The sequence below is a fragment of the Barbus barbus genome (genome assembly GCF_936440315.1).
Source record: "Barbus barbus genome assembly, chromosome: 27".
Lineage (NCBI taxonomy): Eukaryota > Metazoa > Chordata > Actinopteri > Cypriniformes > Cyprinidae > Barbus > Barbus barbus.
The window spans coordinates 19,634,662-19,657,104 of record NC_136755.1 but is presented as its reverse complement, the minus strand read 5'-3'; the positions used below and the strand labels follow the sequence as shown (position 1 = coordinate 19,657,104).

The 22,443-nt window shown below is 37.3% G+C and overlaps 1 protein-coding gene, 1 long non-coding RNA gene and 1 pseudogene across 3 annotated transcripts in view; all 3 read right to left on the bottom strand.

Moving 5' to 3' along the window:
* Positions 1 to 1,086: 1,086 nt before the first annotated feature.
* LOC306847446 (fucolectin-5-like) lies at positions 1,087 to 2,501 on the bottom strand (annotated as a pseudogene). Its single transcript has 2 exons — positions 2,200 to 2,501; positions 1,087 to 1,215 (listed from the first exon to the last, which is right to left on the bottom strand). The product of its transcript is annotated as a fucolectin-5-like (transcript).
* Positions 2,502 to 3,797: 1,296 nt separating this feature from the next.
* LOC306847517 overlaps positions 3,798 to 22,443 on the bottom strand; it is a 779,007-nt gene continuing 760,361 nt past the window's right edge. The window contains exons 2-11 of the long non-coding RNA XR_013782156.1: positions 6,484 to 7,352; positions 6,188 to 6,392; positions 6,010 to 6,112; positions 5,431 to 5,640; positions 5,090 to 5,232; positions 4,938 to 5,000; positions 4,688 to 4,746; positions 4,537 to 4,600; positions 4,298 to 4,451; positions 3,798 to 4,178 (exon numbers count right to left, since the gene is read on the bottom strand). This is a non-coding gene — a long non-coding RNA (uncharacterized lncRNA). The remainder of the gene's footprint in view (positions 4,179 to 4,297; positions 4,452 to 4,536; positions 4,601 to 4,687; positions 4,747 to 4,937; positions 5,001 to 5,089; positions 5,233 to 5,430; positions 5,641 to 6,009; positions 6,113 to 6,187; positions 6,393 to 6,483; positions 7,353 to 22,443) is intronic.
* On the bottom strand, positions 9,305 to 21,048 carry LOC306847644 (uncharacterized protein). Its single transcript, XM_079381707.1, has 19 exons — positions 20,524 to 21,048; positions 17,188 to 19,255; positions 16,936 to 17,006; positions 16,684 to 16,745; positions 16,306 to 16,399; positions 15,466 to 15,518; positions 15,251 to 15,337; positions 15,049 to 15,112; positions 14,811 to 14,962; positions 14,639 to 14,731; positions 14,400 to 14,515; positions 14,221 to 14,287; positions 13,894 to 14,065; positions 12,055 to 12,155; positions 11,798 to 11,963; positions 11,567 to 11,719; positions 10,673 to 10,876; positions 10,229 to 10,406; positions 9,305 to 10,144 (listed from the first exon to the last, which is right to left on the bottom strand). Exons 1-19 carry the CDS (start codon positions 20,924 to 20,926, stop codon positions 9,934 to 9,936), a joined length of 4,515 nt encoding a protein of 1,504 aa, XP_079237833.1. The 5' UTR covers positions 20,927 to 21,048; the 3' UTR covers positions 9,305 to 9,933.

Genomic DNA, 22,443 nt, shown 5'->3' with positions numbered 1-22,443 from the left:
TTCATTTATCTGAAGTAAAGGGTTGGCTGGTTAGTATATGGTTCTGATTTTGTCTTGTTAAACATACTTCAATAATCTTTTTTAACAACTTCAAAAGAAAAACTTTTTTTTTACAGTGAGGTCTTAATATAAATGTGAAAACTTCAGAGATAGTCAGTCAAATTCTTATCACAAAGCTTTATCGCATCCAATTATTCATTTTTACTTATTTCAGCCCTTGTAACCTTGAATAGTGTAACGACTTTTCAATCTGTCAGTGTGAATCTGAAAATCTGTATTTAATAGTAGCATATTTTCATGTTCTTGACTGGCACAACTGTTCATTTGGCATCTTTGACAATGCAGTGAAATGCCAAAACTGCTCAAATGATTGTCAAAACTGTAGAGCTGTGCTTGCAGAAATGTCTTTTTGTCAGAGATATTAAAATAATCAGATTCACGTTTTATTCTTTTCCACAACAGTATTTTGTCCATAAAACTGTACATTGACAGACAGCTTGCAAAAATAAAAATAAAAAAATCTTTGGAGAATTAAGCACAGATGGTCTCTCAGAAGGACAACCTCGTTTCAAAGCATACAGCTGCTCCAAATTCAATTATGATGATGAAAAGTTGTCATTCTCAATCCACTGCGGAAAAGAAACAGGCTGATTCCTGTTTACAAAACAACAATGAATGATCCCAAACGTCAGCACGGTTTTGAACACATATCTTGCAAAGCTATATTGAATCAATATTGATCTTATAAGAAATGGTCACTTCTGATTTAGTGACGTTAGCTTTTGGTTTGGGATCAACAGAAACAGTTAAGCTAGGTTTAACTCAGTTCAAGGTGATAGAATCAAGCAGAAGTCTTTGCATAGTATTATTGTAATTGCATATTTTCAGCTCTCAGGAAGTTGCTTATATTTCCTCCAAGTGAAGTTAAAGCAATAGTGACATCAAGTGGCTGGTATGAATGCACAATTTTTATTTAAACAAGCTGATATAAATGTAGGCAGGAATATTATCATATTATAAATATTTAAGCCAAATAGGCATTAGGTGGGTTGTTATTTGTCTGCTTTAAAGAAGTCATAATCTATATTATTCAAATGGAATCCCGAACACCTCCACTTCACACAAGCTCATGTCCTGTTTTCCCCAGGAAGAGCCACAGTAACATAATGGCCTTGAAGTGGACCGTCCCCGTCCCTCCCGCACGGATGAAGGACACTTTAACACACCTGAATAAGAGTGAGAGTTAAGGAAGAGAGAGTAGAAATTTAATTATGCCACAATCATATATATATTGTGTATGTATATTATGCAATAGTTTCTGTCTTCAAATTTTATTGGCTGAGTGACACAGGCCATACAGTTCAGCAACTCTTCCAAAGATAACCTAATTTGCTAAAAACAAATGTCTTATTTAAGCTACATATTAAGACAATGAAATTGTGTGCAATACACTGACTGTCTAGAACTGGTTCTAGTTCACGTGATCATAACTGGTCAAATTACTTCCTTGAAATTACCGTCACATATTTCCATTATCTAATGGCTTTCTCTTAAGTTGCTCACTGGTTTGGAAAGACCCCTCATGTGGTGTCCCCTCTCACAGTGCCCTTCAAAGGCGAAAAACCCAGTTGCCCTTGGAGTCATTAAATTGTTGAATTGAATATTGACAAATGAAACAGCATCAAGGCTGTTCACACCAAGGACAAGAAGGAACAATAACTATAGTATCATCCATAACAATGGACAGTAACATTCTGTAGTTTTGTCGTCTGCTATATGAAATGCCTGAGCCTGGATTCTAATTGGCTGCTAATGATTTTATTGTTCATCAACTGAGGAAAAAAATTAGTTTTAAAAATGTTTCCAATGTAATCGTTCCTATATGCTGTTATCGCTATAGTTGTGGTGTGGACTTCACTATTCTTTTAGGTTTAGAATGATTTTTTTAAACTTCATATTTGTATCACTATAGTTATCGACCTTGGAGCCATTTAATAGACTAAAGCAAGCAATATTGTGACTAAACTGACAGTACCTCAATATTAAGTTTTACTATGTTAACTCATTATTTAACGGTTGCAAGGCAATATCACATACGGTTTGTCTGAACACACAGCACACTTCCTCATGTAATATTAAAATAATACATTATGCTCTGCGAAGTCGTTACATGTGCATTCAAACAATAGCACTCCTTACACTGGGTTTGCACGGGCCTCAGACTCTAGTGAATCTCCGATGTGAATCACTTGTTCAGAGCAGCAGTCGCCGCGGTTGGTAAGAGCCACTGATGCAATTTTATACGCCTTCATCAGATCCACTATCCACCAGGGATTACTTTCAGTGTCGGTTTGAGAGCAAGAGCCTTTCAATAGGTCATATTGCCGATTCCCATCAATGGCATTTTGTGAAAGACTCAGGCACGCTGTAGAACCTCGATTCACGCTGGACTGGGTGGCTCGTCCACTTGGTGCCACGTTGATCCGCTTGGACTGTATCATTGCTACCATGCAGTGTTGGGGAAGCTACTCTGAAACTGTAGTTTGACAAGCTACAAGCTACTCGTAAGTTAAAGTAGTTAAACTACAGTCAAGCTACCCTTTTGGAAAAGTAGTTAGCTACACTACAAGTTACTATCAAAAAGTAGCTAGCTACATTGAAACTACTTTTGATTTTTTTGAACAACGTATATTATAAATAACTGAATAAGTGTCTGAGGAATGTTTTAAGTAAAATATTTAGTGTTTAAAACAATGCAATACAATTATGATTTCAAAGAGTATTGTTTTATTACACACAACACTCAAATATCTCAGACTGTTACAAAAAGTGTAACCTTTACTTGTCGTTTCTTTGAGAGACATGAACTTGGACAAATAAGGCCATGGGTAATTAACGTTAGTTGTTTCTCCATCCTCCAAATCTGCCGCCACGTCTTGCTCCATCATGGATAATATGGGTGTGTCACTGTCAACCCACTTCTGTACGTCAGTGAACCGTTAGCCGCAAGATGCAAATATAGGTCTCTGCGGAACAAGAAGAAGGTGTTTCCCAATTATTGGGCGTTTTCAAACCGGTCTAGGCATTTTCCAACCATCCAATCAAACCCGTACGGAAGCCCTTTCAGAAGCGGAAATGCGTTATTATTTCTCGCTTTTTCTTGATTTTTACTATTATGTCGATATCGCGACAGCATTTATGTCAAAATAAAATATGTGTATAAAATACAGGCTACAGTACCTATTTTCTTTTTTTTTTAAAAAGTGTTACATTAAACTACTGAGAGATCTTTAATATGGAATTCTTTCATAAACCAAATTTCCCGTTCTTATGTTATAAGATACAGATCTTGTATATAATAGCCTGTGAGTGTGTATTATATTTTATAATATTCTCTCCTACCTGCATGCAATTTTCTCTAAATGTAAACCTTAAAAGCTAAAAGTATTACTTTAAAAAATTTTTTTAAATTACTTTATTACTCAACTATTTATAATTACATTACTGTTTTATTTTCGTTTTGTGTGTGTGTGTGTGAACAACACAACATAAATCAAGTTGTAACGGTGATTAACAAGGAAAATTAATAGCAATTTCCAATAAAGTTACCAAATCCTATTGTAAAGCAATGGTGAAAATGATTGTATTGGTCTTTCTCATCTGTATTTTTCAAAATATGATATTTATATGTAATGACTGATATTTGTAGCTTACATTAAATGATATATAAAGTAAAACGTATTGACCTTTAAATTAAGGTAAAATGTGTTAACTTAGAATAATGACTCTGAAAACTTTAAACATTAGCATCACTTTATTGACCATATAGATACTGTAACCAATATGATGAAAAACTATATTGATAAATGCAGCATTCTCTACTTAATGTAATAGTAAAAAAGAGAGAATCCAATAAAATAAAATAAGCAATAAATGTGGCAAGTTCAAACATGAGGAACACATTGCATGAAACATTAGATGCTTCCTCCAGCCTCATAGAAACAGTCGCTTGCGCAGTATCCTTGGAAGTCATCAGAGCCAAAGAACCCCTGCATCACACCTCTTTGCCCTCTTCCTCTGTAGCCTTCACCACAGTCTTTGTATGTAGTCTCACAATGGAGACATCTGGATAGACTGTATGGAACCCTGTACAGGTTTCTGAAATCAGTTCACGACACCTGAAAAAAAAAAGGTTGTCAGCTGACCTCATCATTGTCTTAATATTCAACCATACATAACTGAGAAAAAACAGAGAGAGAGCTGTGATTAACCAAACAGTGACACTAATAAAACTTACTGTCCAACCACCAAAAGTGAGCCTCTCGGCGGACACTTTCCATGCTCACAATGCTGTTGAAGCACCTGCAGGTGAGGGCAAGGGAGCCAATTGCAACATCACCATCTTGAAGCACAACCTCTAGTAAGATTTCACGAAGGACCAGCGGAGGAAGCTATACATGAACAAAACATAATCTGAACTTCTTGTTTATAATGATTCCCTTGCATTTTATAAATTGAGTAATAACAAATACATGCCTCCTGTATGTTCAGGGGTTGGTCAACGGTTTTTTTTCCCCGTTTTCCCGTTTTTTTCATCCCACTATGAAGGGACAAATGAAGAACATCAGTAAATGACAGTCAACATTTACTATAAATAATAGAGCACCTCAAACAAAATAGATCATACCAGTTTTGTGTGGCTTGTCAGTCCGCCGTCTCTTTCTTTGCTGGATTTCCATGACCGATCTTGATAAATTTATGACATAAAAACACATTAATAATACAGTATATCAAGTTTCATTGCATGAAGATATGACAACTAAAAGTCACACTAACTGTAAAGGCATTTTGCCATCCTTGTCATTATTTTTTAGAAAAGGACTAATAACAAGGAAAATGAAAGAAAGAAAGAAAGAAAGAAAGAAAGAGTCAAACACCTTGGTGGGAATTTCTCCAACAAAAGGACAGACTACAAGGGCATAAAATGGCTGCCCATCCACCTGACAAAGAGGAGTATAGTTTGTTTAGTGAATGAAATTCATTAACTTTCAGAACATGTACATTTGAACTCACAGAGCCCACCATATACCTGATGCTCCCCAAACTTTTTGAAAAAGTCTTGTCGTATGCAGTTCTGTTTTGCATTTCTTCTCTCAGTCTGGATAGAAGATCAGTCTTTGATCCTTCAGTGCCAACTCCACAGGCCTTGCAGAGTTTTCCAATGTCTGCAACCTGGTAAAGCACACATATGTTTGATATTACATTACAATATGAAACTAGCTCTTTGTGTGTTAGTTCTAACTACGACTAGAAGGTAACAACTGATTTAGACCTGCATAGTGATTGTTTCATTACTGGTCAACCATCACCATTTTTAATCAACTGCAAATTATAAGAGGCTATAGAGATTTATACTGAGCTGGTGCATACCTTTAGCTTCATTAATTCATCACTGAGTCTCTCTTCTGTCATGTCTATTTCAGCGATGTTGTCTAGTGTATTTGTGGTCTGCACTTTCTTCCACTCTGTGTTTATCACAGATGGTGACCTGCGTGTGTGTCTGCCGATCCATGGGGGCCGATCCATGGGGCCCAGTTCTCATAATTGGGTTTCAAAGTCTCCAACTTTTTATTTCTCCAACTAAAATCATACAGAAAATAATGTAGTGAAACAAATTCTTGAAACAAGGCATTTTGTTTAGATGTGGAAATACATGTGTAATGCAGTGGTTCTCAACCACATTCCTGGAGGCCCCCCAACACTGCATGTTTTCCATATCTCCTTAATCAAACACACCCGATTCAGATCATCAGCTCATTAGTAGAGACTCCAAGATCAGAAATGTTTGTATCAGACAATGGAGAGATGCAAAATGAGCGGTGTTGGTGGGCCTCCAGGAACGTGGTTGGGAACCACTGATGCAATGAACTCAACTAGTATATGTACAAGAGACAAGGAAGTTGTTTACATTATTGCACATGATAGCCTAATTGTCTTTTTGCAACTTACTCCTCAACAAGCCAGTTGCAATCCTCTCCATTGAAAGTCTCCCAGAACTCCTCGGAATTCACCTCTCCATTGAAGGTTTCAGTTGGCTCACTTATGTCACTGACTGGATAAAGAAACAAAATTAAATTAACACAAATTAACTGCAAATAGAAAATGACAAAAAACTATGATTGTTTACCTGCCATGTTTAACACTCCCTTTTTATGTAAGTCCATTACAACAACTGGAGGATGATGTCCACATTTTAGACACGAAAAGGCATAATCATGGTGAGTTAGTGCCTCAAAATGTAAATATGCCTGAAGAAACTCTGTCTCCTTTGGGTAAGGCACGCGTGTTGTCTTTTGCAATATGGAACGCACCCTTCCAACTGACACATGATCCTGAGTGAGAACAGTCATGAGAACATATATCAGTGCTAGATTAAGTTGAACAATCTTGAGCCTAATGTATTTTAAATTTCAGAAACAAAACCTGAACAGAATTCCTTATGAAGATGCATAGAAAGATGCTTAGCAGCACTTTATCATTAAAGTTGTGAAGCCCATGCATCCAGTCCTGGTATCGGTAAAACATACCACAATTACTGCATTTCTTGCAGTATGTGGATATTCCTAATGAGGTAAATAAACAGATAATAATAGTACAAAATGTCAAATAATCACTTGGCAATTATTGTGAATAGCATACTTTAATACTCCATTTATACTGGAGTATAATGCAAAAAATGACATGTACTACTCACAAAAAGTTAGGGATATTCAACTTTTGCAAACTGACTTATTGTCTGGGGAGGCACAGCATCCCACTCTTCTTAAAGGGCTGCCCTCAGGTCATTGAGGTTCTGGGGTGCAGGGTCACGACCATGATATTAAAAATAATAAACTTAACAAGCAATGCTTTTTCAGCTTTTCTGTGGAGCTTTTCTTGTTTTCTTACAGCGCACCTCACACTCAAACACCATTTCATATATGAAGGGAGTGTGTTCTGGACTGAATGAAAAAATAATTTATCCAAAATATTATAGTTTTTAATAATGTTTTAATTAGATAAAATTTGCAGTTAGATTAATGTGCACAACACTTTCCTTAAAATGTATTTACAGTTATTTTTTGTACATATTAGTACCTATACCCTCCGGTTTGTTTTTAAAAAACTATTTTAAAGCCTAGTCCTAGACTAAAATGTAAGTCTGAGCTGTTTCAACTGAAATAAACTTGCACTGACTGATCTTAAAATATATCAATGCATTTGTTTTGTCTCAAGATGAACACCAGTAATGTTTTTTTCTAAGCATGTTTATGAAAATTATTTAAATGTCCTAATTGAACTATAGACTAATCCTGGTTTAGGCTGAAACCGGGCCATAATGTCCTGGGGACATAAATGGCACCTATTCGGTGGAATAGTCCATTAACATTTGTTTACAACTATTTATTAACTTATTTATGTAGTGTTTTCTAGTCTGACAAGCTAACTATTAATTTTTATATTAGAATACGCCGACAGGAAAAAATTAAGCGAACTACCACCATCAACACTAAAGTAACAAACTTATGCACCAAAAAGTTAGCGAATGTTTGCTAATAATGGTTAGCGATAGACTGTAAGTGGCAGACCTCTTGGAGCTTTTTCTGTCTAATCATGTTGCAAGCAAATTTACACAAACTAATTAAAACATTAACTTAGACAAAATGTGAATTTACAAAAATCCACTTACATCCATATGCAGGACAGGTGATATCTCTCCTCATTTCACCGCTTTCTCACTCATATCTGATGGGAAAAGCGTATTCAAGTACTAGGAATCGCCCACTCAAGTTTTAGCAAACCAGGCACAGAGGTTGGAAAACGCCTACCCAGTTGGAAAACGCCCCAAAATTGAGGCACGCCTTTTGTTGCTCTGCAGAGACCTCATTCTCGCAAGATGCGTGATTAAACAACAGGTGGCGGTAATGGCAAAAAATGAGTTTGTAATCAAACAAGAAGAATATCCTTGCATCGCGCTGATTCGCGCAGGCTCGACAAAACGCAATGTAGCTTTTGCTCGCGCTACACCGCTACTTGCTGCAAAAAGTAGTTAGCTACTGGAAAAGCTACACTGTTTAAAAAGCAACTGAGCTACTGCCAAGCTACTGAAAAATGTAGTTAAGTTAGTAGCGTCGCTACTTGTAGTTAACTACTCCCCAACACTGCTACCATGATACCATGTTACTCTCCACCAGGGGTTTCTTTTTGTAGTTATGTAAGTGCAGGAATCATTTGCCAAATTTGTTGCTCGGTTTCCATCAACAGCTTTGAAAGCCGTGTTTTTGCTCAAGTCAACGGATTGGTGGGTCACACCATTCAAAGCAACATTTCCTTTAAGTCTAGTGACTGTTCGCATGTGGGGCACCGGAGGTTGAGCGGCCCTCAAACAATGACAGCAGATCTATTGTTGACAGGGTGATGGAGAATAGTCTGGAGGTCCGAGTCTGAGAATGTGCCACCTAAAATTTAGGAGCCATTACTGCCTCGTTTTCAACACAGATTTTGCTACATAAAGTTGTTTTTGAAAAACCAAAAATGGTATAATTTTAATTTTAAGCTTTTTCTTGCACAAGAAAAAAGTTTTCGTTGTTATTCATGGCCAATACTAAAATATTAAGAGCATATCTGAAAACAATGGTATTGATTGTAAATCTATGTACTCCAAAATAAAAATTATATTTTCATGTGAACTGTCTGGATTAGTTACTTTTGAGGTAAAATTTCTTATCCAAGAATGAGAGCGAGGCAAAAATTATTTTTTTTAATCCATTTTTGAATCTACATAAAATTTCAATGAGAAATTAATTTTCATACAAATTGTGTAAATCTTAAAATATTGTATTGAATTTTTAAACACTGCTTAGATGTAAGATTGTGCTTATTAAACTACAAAAAAAATTTATCTTAAGACAATTCACATAGTTCTTCAAAATGGGAGTTATTTTCCAGTTCAAATGAGTGAATTCCAAATTGGATTTACACTCCATTTTCAAAGCGATTTCAAAAAAACATTTTTCTTATTTATTGGCTGTCCATATTTAAGAGCCATTTTTATCAAATCAGTGTCAACAGTGAAAAGAAAACTTGGCCTTGTGCACACAGACTTCCGTTGGTCATGACTAAATAAAGGTGTCTGACAAAGTATCATACATACAGCAACGTATTCTCATTTTTTAAAGAAAATGCCAAGAAATGGCACTTGAAAAACAAAAACATGGTGTTGTCTCCCTGTGGACCAAATACAATAAGAAGCTGACTTCAGATTGGTATTGATTTGAAATTTATTTGTAATTATTTTCAGTTAAACTGAACAAACTGAAATGTGCACACTACAGAACTAGACAAAATTGTATCCAATGATGGAAATGTCTTTCATATAAATGTACATAAGTGCCTTTCAGAGCTACCAGGTGTACCATGTTTTTGCAGTTTAATCACCAAATTAATTGGACAATTTCTTATAGGTAAGGCAAATGGTAACTCTGTTGTCAAATCTTTATCAAAGCCTTTAGTAGAAAAAATGGCGAGTTTCAAAAATTCTAAACTTTTTATATATATAAATATATACAACAGTTATTTTTTTGGTTGTTAATTGTTTTTTTTTCTATCCACACGAACAACTTTAGTTTGCAGACTCCGATGTAAATCTCTGGAAGTTGAAATTGTTAAGAACATGAAACTAAATATTACAAAACCTTTCTTTTTACAACTCAAAACGTCGCAGTCTTGTCCTTCAATAATGTTTTAACAAAGAAATATATAAAACAAACCACAAAAAACTGCAACCAGTTTCGAGAAGTCTCAGTTTCAACAGTCTGTAACATATAAATGAACCTTTGATTAGACTGAGACATTTGGTACTTTTGGGACTGTTCACAAGCATGTGTGTGTGTGCTAGCTTGCCCAAATCTCTCGTGCCCACCGCTCGTTCTGCAAAAACCATTTGTGGGCAGATGCACGGTCCAGGTGAAAGAGTTGTTCTTGGCTTTTATTGACAGCTGTGTAGCGGATGCTCAATTTGGGGTTTGGTATGAGAGCCGCGGAGAGAAGCCGACAACCGGCCGCCAAGTACACACTCTCCGTTACATCCTCAATATCGGCATGCCTAAACCAAACAACTCACATACTCACAAATCATGAATAATTATTAAAGTGCTTGCAAGCTCATTTGTCTATTATACACACTTACCGTCTGAGCGTAATGAGAAGTGGTTGGGAGGCTCCAGCAGGGGACAGTAGTTTAGTATTAATAAAGGTCATGAACATCTCAAATGCCAACGTCATCTCAATTTCACTGAGATTACATGGCAGAAACAGAGAGTCTCTTTCACACACCACTGCAGAGTAAAACCCTGCTGACTGAGCACCTGGAACACACACACAAACAGTATACAGGATATTCTGTGTGTTGGTGTCATGCTGGGCAATACTGAATTCTGCATCAAAAACAGCTCACATTTTACAAATAAAATCAGGTAAATTTTTTTTTTTTTTTTTTTTTAATTAAAATAATTAACTTACTGACAGTTGGACGGAACATGTGACTGTAAACAGTTCACTAAAAATGACTCTTGTATGATCAGTTCAGGTGAGGCAACAGCTACAGTTGAGATGTTGTGAAGTTCTTACTCACGTTTAAAAAGTGCCCTGGCACGGCTCCAGTTGTTCAGTTTGCCCAGTTTATGAATGAGATTCTGTAGCTGGAGGGTTTCAGGCACCATACCATGTAATAGCATGAACTCAAGGATATCTGCAGCAACTGGTAACGTCTGCTTTACCAAGCACAGATGCAGATGAGCATTGAATGTTTCAGCATATTCGTTTATCTGCACACCATCTGAAAATGTGAATTCAAGTTGAATTCATATGCAGTATAATTAAATTCAATCAATTAGTCAGCATATTAAGAAATTAATTCAATTTAAGTCAATAAAGTGACTGACAGTCCTAATTGTAATAGACTAAACTACAATGAATAATTTTTTTTTTTTTTTTTTTAAATCGGGTTATATTAAATTTTGTCTGGTCTGTTTTTCTGTGTATGTGGTATCTTCTGTAAAGCACTTTGGTCAGCCTGTTTGGCTGTTGTATATGTGCTATACAAATAAAATGAACTTGAACTTTCTGAGGTAAAAACATACATGCATAAAACAACCTTGCTGGATAAAAGTTAATTTCTCTGAAAAAAATAACTAAAAATCTTACTTTTAAATGGTAGTGTATATATTTTTGTTTGTGGAAGTGTCTGTGGTGTTTTGTAATAAATTAATACTTTTTTTTGGCAAACATGCATTAAATTGACAAAATGTGACATTTAAAACATTTGTAAATATATACATTTCAAATAAATACCGTTAGAAATAGGATAGAAAAAAAGTTTATACATTTTAAAGCATTTTACTGTAATTAAATGCAACCTTGGCTAGCATAAGAAAATTCTTAAAAAAAATAAATAAAAATCTTACTGGTCTCAAACTTTTGAATGGTAGTACATCACAATGAAAGATGATGATTAGCAATAACTCACTTATCGGTTGTCTGATTCCAGGCAAGTTGGTAAGAATCTCATAGGTGTCTCTATGTGATGTCTTCCCGGTTAAGAGCGTCAGGACAAGTTTTCGATTTTCAATGTCAGCCTGCTCACAAGGCCACACGCTGGAGCTCACAAACCAGCCATCAGCTGAAGTAACAGAAACACATACACAAATGATCCCTTATTTACTGATTCTGAACAGCACACACAAAATTTCCCCTTTACCTCTCAGCATTTTCAAAGCTCCCTCAATACTCCCGCTATGGAGGAAGAACTCCGTTGCCATAGTGACCAGCTGACAGCGAGACACCCTGTTCTCATTTCCCATAAGCCCTTTCAGCGTGATGAACTCAATGTGCAGTCTGAACATCACACTGACCACCTTCACTCCCTGAGCACATGCAAGACATACAGTACACACAGCAGTCAGTCAAAGGTTCACTGCTGTATAGAAGGCTTTCACAAACAGGACACACTCCCACCTTATTCCAATCTCGTGTCCTGTGGTACCTGAAGATCAGAGAGACTCCAATTCTCCCCAGGATGGTTTTTATCTTGTCATTGGACAAGACTTGCTGACATACTGACAGAAACAGACGACAATCCAAATAAAAAACGAGGGTTCCCGAACCTTTCAAACAATTCATTTTAAGAATCCCGTCAGGATTTAATTCAGATAACTGAATTTATTCAGAGACAGGACAGGATTTAACAGAATTTCATTCAGAAACTGAATACTCAATTTCCAATTGATGAATGATTTAAAAACAGCAAACCTAGGACATTTCATTTAATAGAAACTGACTATATTTAAACGACTTCAGATTTGAATTATTTGAATATTTTTTAATCTATTATTATTTATTAATAACCGTGGCACACCCTGATGTAAAGGCCTATACTTAAAACATTTTCAAAAAGTATGGTAGACAAATTAAAGCCTACAGTACCATCCAAACGTTTTATTGATTAGGACTGTAATAAAGTTAAAATGTGACAGTATTAGACATTTATAAAGTAAAAAAAAAAAAAAATTATCTTTTAAATAAATGCTGTTCTTTTGAGCTTTCTATTCATCACCAAATCCTGAAAAAATATTCCAGTTTCCAGACACAAAAAAAGCATGTAAAACTTTTCAACACTGACACGTGATACTGAATCACATTTTTAAAATACAGTAGTCAACATTTGAAGTGGATCAAATAAGTTAATCAAAGTTGTCCTAAGACAAGAATAATTCTTGGTTTAGGTTTTAAGTAGAGATGCACCGATTGCAATTTTCTTGGCCGATTCCGATTTATGGCCGATTCTTGGCCAATTCCGATTTTTTTTTTTGGAAAGTGTGACCTGCCGATACCGATTTTTTGCCAATTCCGATTTTCTTTCTAAGAATTGACAGCATCAACAAAAATCTACGCAAATTTCAATTTACATAATAAAAGAAATTATTAAACATTACAATTCCCCCAATCTGGACTAAATTTAGTAAATAAAGTGCTCTGTGACTGGAAAGAGGAAGAAATGGCTAACGTAAAATGAGTTGCTGTAACAAAACAGATGTCATTTCCCACTGCTTATAAATGGTAATTTTTTTCCCCCTAACCTTATTAAATGTGTCATCTTTCACATCAAATTCTTACTTTCAATTCATTCAGTTAGCATAATAAGAAACTGTAGAGCTGTTACCATTCAAATGAAATTAGTATTAAACTTTATCTTTCCACTGCCGAGGAAACAGAAACTGCATCTGAAGTGGCCATAAATGCATTTAAACTGCTAAATTTCAAATGCATAAATAATTTAATAAATAATCACTCAGGCAGTGCAAGCCTCATCTGGCACGACATAAATACATTATCGGTCGGCGTTTACACTGAACGCAATTAAAATTAGAATCATTCTCACGCGAAGCGACGTGTTTACAGTCTTTGGTTTACATGCGACTGAGTGTGTGCGTGGGTGTGACGTCACTGCCTGTGCTGCTGGCACTAATAGGAGGATCGGCGAGACGTGAGACTGACCGGCAGGTCACCGGGCCGGTCATGCGAAAAATCGTCCGATTCCGATCACTGGCTGGTCAATCGGTGCATCTCTAGTTTTAAGACAACTTGATGAAATGAAAGGTTTTGATCCACTTCAAATGTTGAGTATAGTGTATATTTTAAATGCAGCTCTTTTAAATTGTAATAACATTTCAAAAATGTTGTCAATGTTTTTTTGTTTAAATAAATGCAGACATCTTTCATAAAGGTTTTTAAAAATTGTTCTAACTCCAAACTTTTGAGTGCTACTGTACATATGAATTACTTCACAATGTGTACCTGATTCAGCAAACAGCTCATACGGTAGGGTAAGTTTGCCTTTGAGCTCCTTCAGCAGTGCCATGGTAACACAGCAGCAAAACCTGAGAAGTTCCATTTGACTCTGTGATCCCACACAAACATCGCAAAATAATAGAGCCAGTCCAGCCCAGTCTTCCTGATGCTTCAGCATCTGGCCACACACACACAAACGTAAAACCTCTGCACAAATGAATTATACTGAAAATAATGACATTTTTATGTTAATGGCAGTATATAAAAATGAGAATGGAGCAAAAAGTGTATGTGTCTACAGAAGTATTATGGAAAATGAAGTAGTGATCTTACCTCAACTCTAACAACAGCCTGGGCCAGATCTGACAGCTCGGAGGTATGGGGATTAGTTGCCAGAGCTCTACAAATATAACAATGTTTTTGCGATATCATATGATGGTTTCACTGTAATGTAATGAGATAAAACAACAAAGTCCAATAATGCAAATGATCTGCTATGGGAGGGTGCATACCTGCATTTAACAGCAAGGAAAATGTCCATCTGCTGTCTAGGAACCTGCATCATTTGGAGATGATTCTGCATGACCTCACACTGATCCACACTGAATACACATCCTGCCTCGACAATCTAAACATACAAACACACATTAAATGGACATTAAAGCTAATCTGAAATAAGATGCAATAGGACACCATCTCTTAACTCCGTATATAAAATACTATGATCTGATTCTTTGAATGTGAGCATTACCTTTGCGGTGAGGTGAATGAGCTCAGGTACAGAGTTAATCAGCCCTCTTTCCATCACAAGTTTAAAAACGGCTAACATAATCTCAGGTGGAGGCTGACATGAGAAAAATAAAGTATTATATATCTAAAATTAGATTCCAAAAAAGCAAATGATTCCAAGCAACCACACTTACCAGCCTCTTGTGTTTGAGAAGCAAGTTAATGACTGCCTCAAATTCTCCCAGCAAACAAAAATTAAGGAGAGACGACAGCATAGAGTTGACAATCTCCTGGCTGAAACTCACGCTGGGAGGACAACTGCTGTAATATCCCATAAACACCTCCACTTCACATAGGAAGACAGACAGAAAAGCCATTCAGTCAACCTGGGATTATTCATCAGCATAACTGCTTTAAAAAAATTCCCACTACCTGCTCGTAGAATAAGAGCGTGTTTCCCAGTATGACAGAACTTCTCCACTGTATCCATGCAGAACTGAAATAATAAAAAACAAGCCTCAAGACAATCATAGCCTACAAACACATGACTCAATCTGAATTTAACCAGAAGGGGGCACTCTTATATAAAAAAACTACAGAAAAAAAAACACTGAACCAGAATGAAATTACACACCTTTTCATCTCCATCTCTTGGTACGTGCAGGAACCAACAGACACTTCGCATGCAGGAGTTATATTCACTAAAGTAGAACCAACAATACTGAAGACACAGAGAGAAGTTTGGTTGGAAATGTGCTAATATGCAGATAATGCATTCAAAAACAGTAATGTAATGGAAGAATGAACAGCCTATCTCATCTATCCATGTCACTGATAGAGTATACTCACATTAATGTTTAAAGTTCTCAAAGTGGAAGTCTCTTTTGGAGTTACTTCATACCCTTGGACATAAAACAGAATGCGACAGTTTTGCTTAGATTAATTTGACCACATACATATATATATATATATATATATATATATATATAGATAGATACACTCAATTCTTAAAGTTCCCCTGTAGTCAAATATTTTATCCCTTAAAACTTATTTGATCATCAAAATTACATACTTAAATATTTTTTTATTGTGAAAATTTTCTCATGCCTTAAAATAGCTTGAATGTAACTCTACACCCTTGCCTCATTTACTATATGCAGATTTATGAATATGCAAATTAGCCCCTCCTCCACTCTGTCCCACCAGCCAGCACCTCCTGATCCACTGAACTGTAGTAAACGCAAAAAAATGGCATACACGGATAATGACTGATAAAACTATGTTTTTACTAGCGGACAACTACAATGAATACTGTAACATTCGTTAAAGTTAATTACTTGACGATATTGTGGGCTAAAATGCCGTTAAGACTGAATGCAGCTGTTTGTGATTCTTAATTCGAGCAAACGCGTGTGAAGTGCAGACGCCAATGCGGGAGAGGTGGGTCTGACTCTAAGCTACTTTTCCACTATTGCCACGGGTTATAATGCAAGTTAGCGAATCTAAATTCACATTAAACCACAGCTTAATGGGTTTTTTGCTCTAAATTATTTTTGACATAAACATAAAAAACTTGATTTTCACCACAGGGGGACTTTAAATGAAATTATGAACAATTAAGGTAGATTAATCTCAGGTTTTCTGTATTTAAAGTGCCACAGAACCCGTTGATGTTTGTTTTTGACCTACCGTTACTGCATGTGTCCATCATAAGTCTTGTGTTTATTACTGCAATTCCATTTGTTTGTCTCATCTCTTGGTTGTTATTGCAGTCTGAGGCATTCTGGAAGAAGAAGATGTCAAATATCAACCCTTTAGCTCATCACAATGACAAAATGACTTTTAAAAGTACAGTTTAATTTCTGTGCCAATAGCAGCAACAAACAGATTTCCCATAAAATGTTACTGGTACTTTTGCCTGAGGAGAAACCCCACAATTATTCTAACGACACACCCTTTGGGAACATAATAGCCAAATCAAAAGCACATTAAATTCTCACAATGCTGTTACATTGTCAGCAATGTAATTACAAATACAAAATATTTCAGACACACATTCAAACTGACCTCTGACTTTGAAGTACTCATTTCCTTGACAGGCTGAGCTCTGTAATTGTCTGTCTCCTTAACTGTAGGTGAGAAACAGAAGTTGTCACTTTTTTGTAAAAATAAGATAGGAAAAGCCTAAATATTTAATGGACAACTAAATTTTATCCATAAAGACAATGGGACCTTTGCACACACTAATTAAACTCATAAATCAGCATTAGAACAGAAACAAAAATCAAATTATCATGGTTTAAAATATTTCAGTCAGACCTGTTAGAGAACCGCCATCTTTCATATAATCAGTCTTGACGTTTGCAGCAGTTCGCCAAGATTCACTGGAGCTTAAAAAAAAAAAATAATTATATGAAGGCAAATTTAAGAAAAAGAACAAATGCTAAAGCTACATGTATCATTTAAAAAAAAAGAAGAAATCCATGCAAACAGCAATCTTTCAGTCATAAGACCTTCTTTGGGCAAAAAGATCTATCATTATGTACAATTATTATATTTTAATTGACTTACCCATCTGCATTTAGGTCCCAGACAATCTTGCAATGGTTCCCCGTTTGTAGTTTCTCTGTCTTTGGCGGTGTCTTTCCATTCTCCTCGGCTGATGCGTCCTGTTTACTCACAGTTTTAGTGACAACAGCCCCAAACAACTCTGGATCATCTTGTATCACATCCAGTACAAGGACATCTTCTTCATATGCTCGAGAAACATCCAGGAAGCTGTCGGCAACTGCTGGAAATTGTTGAGGGGTGGAGCCTTGTTCTTCATCATTCATCAGACTTGTCCCATCACCATCAGACTGTGAGATCACAGCAGCATCATGTTCCACAGAGTCATCTGATGACAGACTAGTGACATGTTCGTTTTCATCTTCAGAAGAGGAGTCTGTGATTGCACACCTGTCAAATTCTTGCTTTTGCTTCTCTTCTACTGAACAGTTAGGACTGCTGCCAGCTGTATGCAGTGTGACGGAATTTGGAGCATCACTATCAGCATCATGGTCCATTGCAGTTATCGTCACTAAAGGTGGATGCAGTGCTTTTAGCATTTTTACTTTAAGAAATATTTCTGAAAGCGACCCAGGGTTATAGAGAGTTTGTCCGTCACTATTTTCGTTCCACTCTTGATCCTCAACTGACTGAGCTCTCGAGGTTTGACTAACAGGACGGGTACTGATCTCGAGATCCGAAACATCTTTGGACAATTTTTGATTTTCTTCCCTTATGAAATCAGCCTGAATTTCAGACCCACTTGAGAGATCTTTCTGATCGGACTTCTTGAGCAGGCAATGATTTTTTAAAAGACCACACTCCTCTAATGATGTAGCATAGCCAAGACCATTAAATTTGCAGATGTTAACTTGTTCAGTCACTACAGGTACAGAGGACTCAAGAACATCCCCTAAAGCCTTCTTTAGACTTTGGTTTGACTCAGGACCTGCAGGTTTGGAAACATGAGTCAATATGACTTTTGGACTGTGCACTAGACCCCTTGGAGTCCTTTCAGGTGTGCAAGTGGGCGGTTTTTCACCAGATGCAGAAGGCTGCTGGCCCAGTATGTCTCTAGCTTCTAAACGGCAACTGTTTTGGTCTGCAAGTTTTAAAATACAACTATCTTGCATCAATGTACCTCTTAGTTTAAGTGTTTCTGCTCGATCTTTTGTAGTCTTTTCAAGTGTGCCAGTGGGCGGCATTTTACCTGATGCAGAAGGCTGCTGCTCCAGTATGTCTCTACTTTCTAAACTGCAACTGTTGTGGTCTGCAAGTCTCAAAATAAAACTGTCCTGTGTCACTGTACAACTTGGATTAAGACTTTGTGCTCTACCTTTCTGAGTCCTTTCCAACACTGCCAATGTGGTCTCACCTGGCACAAATGAACAAAGTGGTTGCCCCTCCAGTACTTCTCTTGCTTCATCACTGCTTTTGCTTTGCTTTGTGGGCTTGGACAGTTCGTTTTGAATGTCTTTATATGATAAGCATTCAGGTGCTGGACTGAGAGAAGTTTGAACGATGGCAGGGAATGAAGTGGTCACAATCCAGCGGGGTCCAGTGTGCAGCGGTGACCTGAGTTCGTTAGGAGGGCCCGTTCTAGGGAAGGGCCAGGTCTTGTATGTGCGAGCGCATGATGATTGAGGGAAAAATAAGTAGGCTTGCACTCGCTGGCAGGAGAAACTCTCAGGCAAGTTCACGTCACCATCAGAATCCTCATTACTACTGTCCTCCTCTTTCTCTTCATCCAGTGAATGACCACTCTTCTCCCCATCATCACCACCTCTGAAACCAAAATCATTGACCGCAACCCGTCTAAGTATTAGAGGTGGTACACGACGCGCTGGGCTGGTAGGACTTTCAGAGATGTTTGTCATTGGACAGGCCTTGTCTTTCTCACAGAAATGCAAGACAGGGCCATTGTCATGACACCCTGGGAGTACAAAGTCCGTTCTTTCGACGTCGGTCTGTCTCATACTCTCGCAGTCTGGATTCCTTGCAAGACAAGCATCCCAATCCTTGGCGGATCCACCAGGAGTCTCAGTTGTGTCTGAAACGTACGTGCTGCCCGTAGCTCCAGATGGTGGATCACCTGATGAAAAAGAAGCACAGCTATGGGTTGGTGTGGAAACTGCCCAGGACTGGTTGGCAATCTTACTTCTACACTCCTTGATGCCGTGGAGATGAGGATGCACAAGAAAATCAAATTCTTTCCTTAAGCACTGCACTCTTTTGCCTTAGTACTGCTGGTAAGACACATGAGAAATCACGAGAGGCTAGGTCAATCACTCACAATTAATCGTGGTCGGGGACTCTGTGATATGACCAGCATCTTTCTGGCACACAGTCTGGCTGGGGTGGTCAGCTCTAGATCTGTGACTGAGTAAAGGGGCTAGATTCTTACAAGGGAGAGTTGTGTATTTTACATAACACAAAGCACAGCACAAATTTTTTTTTGTCTTAGGTCTTTCCTTGTGTCTGACCTAAGTTGTTGTCTCAGCTCAAGTTTTGAACTGATATCTGCAATCAGAGACAAAGAAGGTGATAAGGGTGAGAGCAAAAATGCAATACTAATATAAAGAGCCTCACTATAACCATCTCCCAAAACCATGATATTTCCATTAAATTGTGTTACCTTATCTTACAGGAATTCTTTACCCCAAAATTTTAATTCTTCCATTTACTCATCCTCATGTGTCTGGACATATGCCTGTTTTGTTCAGATGAACACAAATGTAGATTTAGAAGGAAAATCCATCTCTCTGAGGCAATATAATACAAGTGGACAGTGACCCAAAAGTTGACGCTTCAAAAACATCAACCTTGTTCATAATGTTGCTTATATGATGTCAGTGAATGAACTGAATTGTCTTTTGAATTGAAACGATATCTGAAAAATGCTTGAATACACTTAATTATAAACTACCTATGAAGCATCACTTCATGATTCATTCATTGGGGTCAGATGGATTACCATTACAATCACATTGTGTGGTTTTTCCAAGCATCAACTTTTGGGTATCAATCCACTTGCATTATATAGCCTAGACTCACAGACATGGACTATTTTATAAAACTGTTAATCTGAAGAAAGTAACATCAGGGATGGCATAAGGGTAAGGGTAAAGATAAGAGAACTTTCATTTATTTGGGTGGAGTATCACTTTAAGAAGTATATCAATACAATTTTGCAAATGCCCTTATGATAAACTCTTGCTGATCTCTTCTACTTCTTGAAGGGCCTTAAGTTACCCCAACTGACTTTTTGCTGCCTGTGAAACATGAGGTCTGGAAATTAATACCACTTTTCCACTAAAGCACCCCCGGTATTTGTATGCATAGGCACGTCTTGACCCTTACTTGGTGTTTGTCCAGAAAGAGCGCGCCTGGCTTTACTTGCATGGGCTCGCCGAGCGTCCGTCTTGATGGTAGTTTTCACCCGTCCATCAGGGCCACCAAAACTTCCCCTTCCGGCACGAGGCTTTTCTTGCCCCAAATAATCTGGGCCGCCAGTGTTTTGATCGTACTGTGGATCTAGCTGGGCAGGTGGAGTTTGTCCCCCTGATTCCCCACAGATCGTGGATTTAATAGAAATATTATCTGACTCAACCGACACGTTACTGTTTATATACGACAGAGCACGGCACTGCACTTCTGTCGGACCCTGGATCACACGCTTCCCGCCATTTCGACGTTTTACGCATAAAGCTAAACGCAAACGGTAGAAAAACTCTTTTCTATGTTCAGACAACCGTTTCGGCATCTTTTTGGACGGTGGCTGACTCCTAATACAGGTACTTTGAACTTCAGTTCCTCGCCCTTGACAGTTGGATGGGAAAGTACCTTGATTATAACCCCCTCCGCAGCCGTCATGTTCCGCATGAGCGTCGTGTTTGGCGCTCGCTTGCCCGTCAAATTGGGACGGTGGTTCGCGGTCGGCTGTGGCGCAGATTTTCTTTGCGTTTCTTTCTGGGGAAACGACATCTGCTGCCCCCGGAGCTGGAGAACTGGCTTGGTCTTGTACCTGTATGCCACGATCAGCAAGTGGATTTAAACCAGACACAGTTTTAGGTCTATTCCATCTGCGTTTGTTCGGCTCTAATTTGTTATTGGGCTTAAACGAATCCCTCTTCAATTTGATCCTCGAAACGCCGCTGCACGAAAGCATTACTGAAGCCAACCGCGATTAATGTTAACAAAAACGTGCATTTGTATGTTAACTAAACTTGCATCCCGCATAAATGAGCTCAGTTCTCCTCAATGCACTGTAAAATAAGTAAATATTACAGTTTATACTGATCACAAATAGACAGTTGATTTAAGAAAAACTGTTAATTAAAATATTCACAAGAGCAAAGGCATTTAACGCGTAATTTAGGCAGCGCCGCATTGAATCCAACGTGACTTACATCAACGAGATAAAGCTGGTAGAACGTAACACGACAAACTGTATAACACGTGTAAGAAACCTTTTTATTTTTTTTTTATTTTTTTTAAAGTCAGTATTAATGAAACATGAGCTCCTCAATACGATTTTTACTAAAAGATAAAAAAAAAAAACACTTCCTATTTCGGCGCAAGACATGCGCAATTGATTTTATAGTGTTCGATGAATATGCCGCCGCGTGGTTAGTGTTTGGGCAAACCTAGAAAACAAATAAACCTTTTTAAATTTCCAAATATGCACGTGGCTAAATTAACATATTTGTAATCAGTGCTATGTAAGAAATATTCTCAATTAAAGGTCAAGTTTGGACATTCACATACAAATAGGCTGTGATGCTACAACAAACATAGGCAACAACGCACACCAATCAATGTGGCACAAAACAGCTCAAACCTCCTTAAAAGTAGAACTAAATACTACATTTAAAAGTACAGTTTTAATTCTATGTGTGAATTTAGCTATAAACATTCCTAACAATACACAAAGCTTACTTTTCAGCAAAGAAAACATTCACATTTCACTACTGTACTATTTTTCAAGTTCAAGTTGAGCTTTATTGTCATTCTGCTACATGTGGGGACATCCATTGGAAAGAAATGTCGTGCCTCGCAGGACCACGGTGCTACATAAATACAGACATACAACAATGAAGTAAAAAACACTATAAACCTATACACAACTAACCTACTGACAGATTTTAACTATAAGTATACTATATATAAATATTTACCCTATACAAACTAAAAAATACAAACTATACGAATGCTTCACAAATACTGTACATGTGCAAAGAGAAACATTTTGAGTCAAGCAGCTGGTTGGGGAACAGTACA

What these genes read in the sequence shown, in the direction of transcription:
- LOC306847644 (XM_079381707.1), bottom strand. Translation starts at nt 20,926, where the DNA reads ATGCCGAAACGGTTGTCTGAACATAGAAAAGAGTTTTTCTACCGTTTG. An exon ending in AGATGGCGGTTCTCTAACAG is followed by an intron (nt 16,746 to 16,935) that starts GTCTGACTGAAA and finishes TCTCACCTACAG; the next exon opens with TTAAGGAGACAGACAATTAC. An exon ending in AGGCTGTTGTTAGAGTTGAG is followed by an intron (nt 14,066 to 14,220) that starts GTAAGATCACTA and finishes GTGTGTGGCCAG; the next exon opens with ATGCTGAAGCATCAGGAAGA.